Below are 10748 nucleotides of genomic sequence, written 5' to 3'. Positions count from 1 at the left end.
CAATCGCAATATGGTCCATTTGGCCTCCTGAATCCAGGATATCTGCTATACCTTGCTGAAATCCTACAAGCTGAGCTTCAGTGGAATAACCTTTTCTCAACCCAAACTGCCTTCTGTCAAACCTTTTATTAATTTTGCAAACATGTCTAATATAATCAGAAAGAATGCCTTCCCAAAGCTTACATACAATGCATGTCAAACTGGCTGGCACCGGGCGAGTTGGCCGTGCGCGCCAAGGCGCGTGGCTGTGAGCTTGCATCCGGGAGATAGTAGGTTCGAATCCCACTATCGGCAGCCCTGAAGATGGTTTTCCGTGGTTTACCATTTTCACACCAGGCAAATGCTGGGGCTGTACCTTAATTAAGGCCACGGCCGCTTCCTTCCAACTCCTAGGCCTTTCCTATCCCATCGTCGCCATAAGACCTATCTGTGTCGGTGCGACGTAAAGCACCTAGCAAAAAAAAAAAAAAAAACTGACTGGCCTGTAATTTTCAGCTTTATGTCTATCACCCTTTCCTTTATACACAGGGGCTACTATAGCAACTCTCCATTAATTTGGTATAGCTCCTTCAACCAAACAATAATCAAATAAATATTTCAGATATGATACTATATCCCAACCCATTGCCTTTAGTATGTCCCCAGAAATCTTATCAATTCCAGCTGCTTTTCTAGTTTTCAACTTTTGTATCTTACTGCAAATGTCATTGTTATCATAGGTAAATTTTAATACTTCTTTAGTATTAGTCACCTCCTCTATCTGGACATTTCCTTGTAACTAACAATCTTTACATACTGCTGAATGAATACTTCTGCCTTTTGAAGATCCTTGCATATACACTCCCCTTGTTCATTAATGATTCCTGGAATGTTCTTCTCTGAACCTGTTCCTGCCTTAAAGTACCTATACATACCCTTCCATTTTTCACTAAAATTTGTTTGACCACCAATTATGCTTGACATCATGTTATCCTTAGCTGACTCCTTTGCTAGATTCTATTTCCTAGTAAGTTCCTTCACTTTCTCCATACTTCCACAGCCATTTCTAACTCTATTTCTTTCCAACCTGCACCTCCTTCTTAGTCTCTTCTCTGTTATAATATAGTGGATCTTTACTGTTCCTTACCATCTTTAAAGGTACAAACCTATTTTCACATTCCTCAACAATTGCTTTAAACCTATCCCAGAGTCTGTTTATATTTTTATTTATCATTTTCCAGCGATCATAGTTACTTTTTTTTAATTCCCTCATGCCTGTTTTATCAGCCATATGGTACTGCCTAATAGTCCTAATTTTAATACCTTCCTTCCTTTCACATTTACTTTTAACTACGACAAGAACAGTTTCGTGATCACTAATACTATCTATTACTTAGGTTTCTCTATAGAGCTCATCTGGTTTTATCAGCACCACATCCACAATATTCTTCCCTCTAGTTGGTTCCATCACTTTCTGAATCAGCTGCCCTTCCCATATTAACTTATTTGCCATCTGTTGTTCATGCTTCCTGTCGTTCGCATTACCTTCCCAATTGACATTTGGTAAATTGAGATCACCTGCTACTATTACATTCCTTTCCATATCATTTCCAACATAGCTGATTATCTTGTCAAATAATTCTGAATCTGCCTCAGCGCTACCCTTTCCCGGTCTGTACACTCCAAAGACATCAAGTTGCCTATTATCTTTAGAGATGATCCTTACACTCCTTACACTCAGAATTTCATGTTTGTCATCCTTAACTTTTTCGTAGCTTACAAATTCTTTCACCAGAATGAATGCTTCCCCTCCTACCATTCCTATCCTACCTCTACGATACACACTCCAATTCTGCAAGAATATTTCTTCATCCATTATATCATTTCTCAGCGATGATTCAACTCCTATTACAATATCTGGTAAGTATATATCTATTAAATTACTTAATTCGATTCCTTTGTTTACAATGCTTCTACAGTTGAGCACTAACAGTTTTATGTCATCCTTACTTGATTTCCAGTTCCCTGTTCACTTAACACTGCTCCCTAGGCTCAGACTGTTAAGCATATCGTCCAGACATGTCCATTACAACCATTCTCTGGTGACCTGGAGGAATTTCTACTGGTGACAGATAAAGTCATCATGTATATCACCAACCTAGATGTCTGCTTGTGATCTTTCTGAGCACTTTAAAATGGGCATAAACGTAATTAGCTTATTTTAGTTTGAAGTTACAAGTTTACAATGCATTGCTAGCCATATGCTAAGTAAAATAAATAATCCACTTCACAGAACCTTCATTCCTGTACATATAAACTACAGTAGTTCGTAATTCAGATAAAATGAATGAGTAATGATTTGTAAATCAGTGTGCCAAATGAAGTGTCATATTAATTGAACAGGGTTAACCTTCCAAATTTTTTTCTTTCCAGTGTTGCAGTATGGCTTCGTTACCTTATTTGTAGCTGCTTTTCCATTGGCACCCCTTTTTGCATTAATCAACAATGTAGGTGAAATTCGACTAGATGCTTATAAGATGATAACACAGGCAAGACGTCCACTAGCAGAACGTGTTGAGGATATTGGTGCTTGGTATGGCATTTTACAAGGGATCACCTATATGGCAGTTGTTTCTAATGTAAGTATAGAAGATAAATGACAAACAATAGAGAAATAACATTATAGTATTATGGGGATATTAGATCATGTTAGAACTATTCTAGGCCAATGCTACCAAGATGGTCTTCAGAGCAATAAGAATGAAATTATCACTCCATAGTAACTAGATGGGAGAATGAAAGACCTTGTTAGAAATGTAGTTCATTCCAGGGCCTCCAGAGTCAAGCAGAAAGATGTTGAAGACTTAATTATGGAGGGCAGCAATTGTCTACTCAGTATATAGCTGTCACCTTTGTTAAAATTACTGAGGTTTTTGGCAATTTCTATCACCTCATGAATGATTCCTTAAAAATGGCACATTTTGCATCAAAAATGATTAGATGGTCATTATGTATGGGATGCTCTGGCAACAAGTTTGGCAAACTTCTCAATAGAATATCTAGAAGAATACTCTCAGGAAATTAATTAAGAAAATGAGGGGTTTGCAAATCCTAATGGCCAAAACTTAAGTGATACAGTAAATGATTTAGAAAGTATAACCTATATCAGGAATGAAATACAACAGGCAGATACGGAATCAGTTCACAGAGGTCAGATACACAATACTAGGAAAGCACCAAAGACATCAATAAAAAGGTTGGTTGAACACTTTAGATGATACTATTAAAATGTAAATGGACTTCAAAGCAAACTAACTGAACTTAGAATTTCTTCATGTTTATCTGACTTTGACTTCATGATATTCACTGAAACAAACTTAAATAATGAATTTAGTGATGAGGAACTCGGCCTCGAAACATATTCAATTTTCAGATGTGATAGGTCTTCTTTAACGAGTATGAAGGCATCCCATGGGGGTGTAATGATTTGTATTAGCAAGAGGTTTAAACCTACTCTGATACCGTGCATTAGCACAGTTGAACAGTTGTTTGTGTCCCTGACTTTTAACACCACAGAATTAATCATTGGTGCTGTATACATTCCACCCAGGTCTCCTGTCCAAAAATAATTCGAACATTGCATTGCAGTTGAAAAAATTATGTCAAATCTTGAAAACCATTTATTGCTCCTTGTTGGTGACTACAATCTACCACATCTTAATTGGATAGTAAATGAAGAAACATTTTCTGGCCTTATGTCAGTAGGTAACCACATGGTGCAGTCCAGTTTAGTTGTAGACACATTTTCTTATCTCTGTTTAAATCAGTTTAATGATATCCCAAATTTTCTGAATCACTTTCTTGATTTTGTTTTCAGTAACTCCATTTCCACTGAAGTAAAATCTATTAATGAAAGTATTGTCCCCCTCGATAGACACCACCCAGCATGAGAGATTTCTTTACCTATAAATGAGTTATACAATTTCTTACCTGCTGATAGTTTTTATTTTGACTTTTTAAATGGTGACTATAATGGACTAAATTATTACCTGTCACAGTTCAGGTGGAAAGTGATGTTTCAGAAAGTATCAATTGATAAAACAGTAGAAAACTATTTATTACTACATTATGGCATGGAATTTTACATCCCTATATGGAATTTTAAGACTCCCAAATTCCCCAAGTGGTATAATCATAAATTGAAGTCATTGATTATTGAAAGGAAGCTTCCAAGCAGTACAAAATATCAGGTCTCAATAGTGATTATCAGCATTTCTCGAAATTAAGAAATGAATGCAAGTCTGAATCCAAATCTTGCTATACAAACTATGTCTCCAACTGTGAACAAACTATTACTTCCAATCCATGGAAATTCTGCAATATTAAGTTCTAAATGGTCATGTAATAATATTCCTTCAACAATGCATCTTAATGAAGTTACAACAGATACTGGAGAAAACATTGTCAATCTTTTTGCTACACACTTTTCATCTGTTTATTCTTCTTATCAGAATAGTAATACTATGTCATATGATTATCCTTTCTCTGTCAATCCATCAGTTATAAATATTAGTAAGGCAGAAATTTACAACAAACTCTTATCTCTGGAATTAAAGAAAACTGTAAGACCTGATGGTGTTTCAACTCACCTGCACAAGTACTGCTCATTTATTTTATGTGAAGCACTCAACTTGTTCAACTTATCATTAAACCAAGGTGTTTTCCCAGAAGAATGGAATAAAGGATTTGTTAGTCCAGTTTTCAAAAATGGTGGTAAAACTGACCTGAAGCAGTACAGACCACTTACAATTTCTTCTCATATGTCCAAAATTTACAACTCAATAATTCTTAACAAGATCACACCTCTCTTTAGAAACAACATGATTGAAGAGCAGCATGGATTCTTTTCAGGATGGTCAACCTGTAGCAACTTTTATTCTATCAGTTCCTGTTGGATGCAATAGAGAACAACTCTCAGGTGAACTGCATTTATACAGACTTCACAAAAGCTTTTGACACTGTTGACCATGATATCTTGCTGCAAAAACTAATATGTTACAGAATTAATGGGTCTCTCCTCTCCTGGTTTGAATCATATCTTAAAAATCGCCTGCAGATTGTTAAAATTATTATTGTTACCAGTGGAGTTCCTCAAGGGTCTCACCTTGTGCCCTTACTTTTGACTCTCTACATAAAGGACATTAAAAATATACTTAAGAATTCTGAATTGCTTTTGTTTGCTGACGATGCAAAAAAAGTATGCAAATTATTTGTCCACTTGATTGTTTAAATCTTCAAGAAGATTTACATCATCTGAAAAAGTACTGTAACTTATTCAAAATGGGTTGAAACTTAATCATGAAAAATGTAAAATAATATTGTTTTTTAAAACAAGAAGAAAATATCATTTCAGTACAAATTTAGTAATAACAATATTCAAACTCCTGTTTCACAAGTTAATGACCTTGGTGTTTTATTCAGTTATAACCTATCATTTAATGAACATATTGAAAAAATTTGTAAGAAATCATTACAAAGACTGGGTTGCATTTCTAGATATTCCAGAGAATTTTCAAACTTAGCTACCTATCGATTGCTGTATGTACTGTACACCTGTATGGAACCCTTCTCATCAGACCTCTATCCATAGACTAGATTCAGTACAACATAAATATCTTCATTTATATTAATTTAGAGCAGAATTCTCATATGAAAATATTGATTATACAGCCCTGCAACAGTATTTAAATCTGCATAGTCCTTCACAACGCCGTGAATTCCTGGATACACTTTTCATTTTTAAATTGCTTCACTCCTTGATGAATTGCCCACAACTCCTTGAAGAAATTAACCTACATATACCAGACAGACGCACGAGGTTTAAGAATACATTGTCTACAAATTGGCATAGAACTAACCATGCATTCAGTGGGCCAATTGAACGAATGTCAAGATTTCTAAACAAAGTGGATATTGAAATATTTAACTGGTCATTGTCAAAATTTAGAAATCACTTACATAATCTCCAGAATTGACTATTACTTTCCTGTGCTTACTTGTAATATAACCTGTGTATATATCTGTACATCTTTTTCTTCTTATACTCCACTGACCTTTCTTTTTAGTGTGTTTTGTTTTGTTTATTTTTCTCTATTGTGTGTAAAATGGTATTATTGTTAATAAAGTATTATTATTAAAACAGACTTCTCTGGTTGGCAAAGACGTAATTGCCTGCGATGTTTCTTAACCCTCGTTGTTACCTTCCTACATGTTCAGCCAACATAAACAGATCCATGGGAACAAGGAATCATAAATATTCCAGCACAGCTTAAACCAATACAATCTTCAGCAAATCACAACCAATTGCTTATGATTATATTAGGCTTAAATATTGTCTTGATATTGTACCTACTGAGAATATTGCCTATCCTATCCATTACAGATTGTACATTTGGCAAGGTCAGACTCACAGGTGGAGAATCATGTGTCAACCTGTCTTTTGCCTTAGGATGTAGCACTTTGTCAATCTGTTTCATTGAATAGCCATTGCTCAGGAATTTTCTGATTAGGAATCCTCCTGACAAACCCGATTGCTCAGTAGATAAGGGTGTTAAGCATAGCATGTTTTTGGCATGGATGGTGGTGAGAGGACCCATGAAGATGTCTATTAGTCTGGGTGGGTTTATGGTAAATCAAATAATATTAAGTTCCAGCGAATTACTTAGAAACCAAAACATCCAAGAACCGTAAACATCCTCCATGCTGTCTCCATGGTAAATTTAATAATGATCCGAAAGTACGGATAATTCATGTTCACCATGGATCCAAATAACAACTGTGTCATCGACATATCTCAGCCAGATGGAAAGCTTGAGTGTCCAAAATTGAAAACACTGCACTTCAAAATCCTGCAAATAGAAATGAGTGATGATGGATGCCAATGGCGATCCCATGGCAACGTTCATATATGAATTATACAAATATGAGTCTTTATTCAATCCTCCTATTCAGTACACAATTCAAACCTCTGTGAGGGGGTCAAATGTTCATGTCAAATGTTCAAAAATCATACACGTTTTGACATTTATTTATGGGTCATCTTTGAATTTTTGGCTTAAAAGTACAAGTGTTTCACTTAACATTGTGTAACGTGGATGAGTGAAACTCTATTTCTTGGAGCATATTTAATCTGTGTATTGAGCAACTATTCCTGTTTAACCATCCATTATTTGGTATGCCTGTTTAATTGATGTAATTCTATGGTTCCTAATTATTTAAAATATGCGATATGTAATTGTTGTGTCCTTGATGAGAGCAGTGATTAGCCTGTCACAAAAATCAATACTGGCGCACATCCGCTGAGAGCTTCTTTTTGGTTGAGCAAGCTCGTTACTGCGTACTTCGCCCGTGTCTGCGATCCAAGATGGATGTGAATTTGTACATGTCCGCTGGGAAATGTCCTGTGGTCGACAGAATGGAGTATGATACTTCAGGATAGACTGATTTAAACTTTAAACTTAATTTCTATATGTAGTTTTGATTTATTTATTTTTTCTTTGGATGTGGACAGAAGAGTTTTAATGTGTTAAAATTTACAAATGGCTGTGTGCCGATCCTGATGAGAATGATACCACAAGGTTTGGATTACCTTCCTTATTTTCATCTCGGGTGATGTAAGTAACTTCAAAATTTTTCTATAAACTAAACTATTCTATAGCCCAGTGGATTAATGCAGGAGCATTTTACCATAAGTTTGAGTCAACAAAAAACAGTTATAGTGGCTACTCAAGCTATTAATCATCCATAGGAAGAAGAAACAATTGTTGATTTCGTGTCAGCTAAATTTTACTCACAATTAATTCCGAGAATTATTATGTGGATGAACTGTTCATATCCATTTTTTATAAATGTTTAAGAACATTCTGAATTTTAATTGAGGTGATTTGGAAACGCATTATGTGGGCCTATGAGTCTTTTTATTTAATTGGGATTTTTGCTTGTGTTTGATATTTTCTCCTGATTTTCTTTTGGGGTATCTTTCTTATTGTTATTCTATCTAAATTTTATCTATGCTTGTGAAGTGAACTCCATTTGTAACATTATTTAATTGTGGGTTTTGCCTGTGTTTGGTATTTTCTCGTAATGGGATTGTACTTCTTTTTCTTCTGGTGTTGGGTGTTTAAATTCTACCTTATAAGTCCATCATGTCACTTCCAAGGCCACCTTACATTAAATTCAATAACCACAATTTTGTGCTCTGTTAAATTTAATGTTTATGTGCAATGAAATTTAAATCATACAATGTAATTCTTATTATTATTACCACCGTGGTATATAGAGAGTTGAAATCTGATTCTCCTAATCCTTAATTTTTATTTTCTTGGCCACTCACCAGTCTGATCCACATCTGTGTTTTGTTTTCTTCCTTTCCATTATTACTAGTGTAGATTTTTTTAAGCACATTTGGTTAAGGATGCCTTGCCTGTTCTTAGTACTGTAGTAGCTTGGTTTGGTTAGCTTCATTCCCTTTCTTGTGTGATTTTGTTCTGCAGTTTGGTGGAAAACACATATTTTCTTTAATGTTATGTGATCATATAGAAGAATGTTTTACTATGATTTTATATTTTATCATTTAATTTGAAGCCTTAATTATTATAGATTGAGATTAATTTCAACTTCCATTGAGGTCACATTTGAAATGCATATCAAATTTGGATTATTACTACAATTATAATATAACCATTTTAATGTGAAGGTTAATTAGGTCGAAACAAATTTCAACTTTCATTAATTTCACTACATAATAGTAATTTTTTGATTGGATCCAATTAACTTATTTGTAACTATAGAAAGGAACCATCTTAAATAATTTATTACTGACCAGTATTTGAGATTTATATGAGAACTAGCAAGATACCCGTGCTTCGCTACGGTATTATAATTAAATTTATAATTGAATGGTTAACGTTTTATATATAATCTGTTGGAATTTGCGATCTAACTCGTTTTCTGAGATAATCCGCCAAAATTCCTGCTCTGACTCGTTTTCTGAGAGATTACGGCAAAGTTCCTCCCATTATTCAATCTTTCTTTCTAGCAATCAATTTCGTACTTCCCAGGCTAGGTCCAGGTATTCCACCCGGCCACTTGGGTCCCTAAATCTTTGCCATCTTTTACTATAAGCATTTTAATATAGATCAAATCTTTGAGGAGAGCTAGCGTGGTGTTGTCATGGGTGCCTTGGCAGTACTGAACCCGCGGCCGGACTTCAATCATAGTCATTACCCGGCCAGGAACCGTTTCCAGCGTGGTCTGCACATTTTTATGATGGTCCAGAACATTATTATTATTATTATTATTATTATTATTATTATTATTATTATTATTATTATTATTATTATTATTATTATTATTATTATTGATGGTCTGGAATACACAGCAAGATGCAAGACCGCTACTTGGCGGTAAATTACATCTCCCGCCATTGTCATTGCTGACAATGTGACCAGCACCATCGTCACGCGTAGGCAAGTGCGCGAGATTTCTGGCGACACAAGTGATATACTTCCAAGAATTATTGACCTTATTATAGAAGTGAACAATTGCACGGTCAATATCATTTATATTGTTTATTTCAAATGTGTTTAAATTTTTATTTATATGCCAGGAGAATCTACTCTAATCTAACTTTATGTACTCCAAAAGAAAAGATGGTTCTTGAGAACAAACCCAGGAAGGATAAAAATGATGAGTTTATGATCAAAATAAAGAAGGCGTGTTTCCTTATGTATAAAGGAGATTCCAAATACCAATGTTCATGTCGGTTACCTTCAGTTCTGAGATATAAGTATCCCCATAAAAAGAATTCACTTTTTCTTACTTCCCTTTCACCCCCCCCCCCCCCCCCCAAGTGAATTTCCCATTAAAAATACTTGTCTCTTTAATAGTAAAAGATCTTCTAAATACCAATTATCACGACTCTAACATCTTCAGTCTTTGAGATATGTGTCCAGATAAAAGGAATTAAACTCTTTTTCACCCCTACCCCTCAAAATGATTTCACCCAAAAATGCTTTTTCCTTTGTTTTTAAAGGAGATCCAAATGTCAATTTTTACGTCTGTATTAACTTTAGTTTTTATTAGATATAAGTATCCTCATATGATTAATTCAATTAATTTTTCAATTTTTCACCCCCCCCCCCCTTTCATTGGATTTTCCGAGAATACTTGTTTGTTTAATTTTAAAGCAGATTCCAAATACCAATTTTCACGTCTGCAAAATCTTTTGCTTTTGAGATAGTATCCTCATACAAATATTTCAACTAATTTTTCAATTTCCCTCCTCCCTTTAGGTGGATTTCTGAAAACAAAAATTACGTATTCCTTTATTATAAAAGAAATTCCAAATACCAAATTACCCGTCTGTAACATCTTCAGCTTTTGAGATATCAGTATCCAAATTAAAAGAATTCAACCCCATTTTCAGTCACTTTTACCCTCTCCACCCAAATGGTTTTTTCAGACAAAAAATACATGTTTATTTTCAATAGAGATAAAAAATACTAATTTTCACTTTGGTAACATGTTAAGTTTTTGAGATATACTGTAGAAATGCTTTTTAAAACTTCACCCACTTTTTAGTTCCCCTTAAGTGAAGTTTCCAAAAACATATCACCTATGTTTCTTTACTTTTACAGGAGATTCCAAATACCAGTTTTTACATCTGTAACATTTTACGTTTCTGAGATATAATGTAGATAGTCTCTCTA

General features: G+C 34.5%; 1 protein-coding gene across 1 annotated transcript in view; it reads left to right on the top strand.

Moving 5' to 3' along the window:
- The window catches only part of LOC136874474 (anoctamin-5-like), a 190700-nt gene that overhangs the window by 158901 nt on the left and 21051 nt on the right, over nucleotides 1-10748 (top strand). Inside the window, exon 17 of the mRNA XM_067148135.2 lies at nucleotides 2413-2618. Within this exon, the coding sequence (XP_067004236.2) occupies nucleotides 2413-2618 (206 nt within the window). The remainder of the gene's footprint in view (nucleotides 1-2412; nucleotides 2619-10748) is intronic.

Source organism: Anabrus simplex, chromosome 1, assembly GCF_040414725.1.
Source record: "Anabrus simplex isolate iqAnaSimp1 chromosome 1, ASM4041472v1, whole genome shotgun sequence".
NCBI classification, from domain to species: domain Eukaryota; kingdom Metazoa; phylum Arthropoda; class Insecta; order Orthoptera; family Tettigoniidae; genus Anabrus; species Anabrus simplex.
This window is presented reverse-complemented; position numbering and strand designations above follow the sequence as displayed.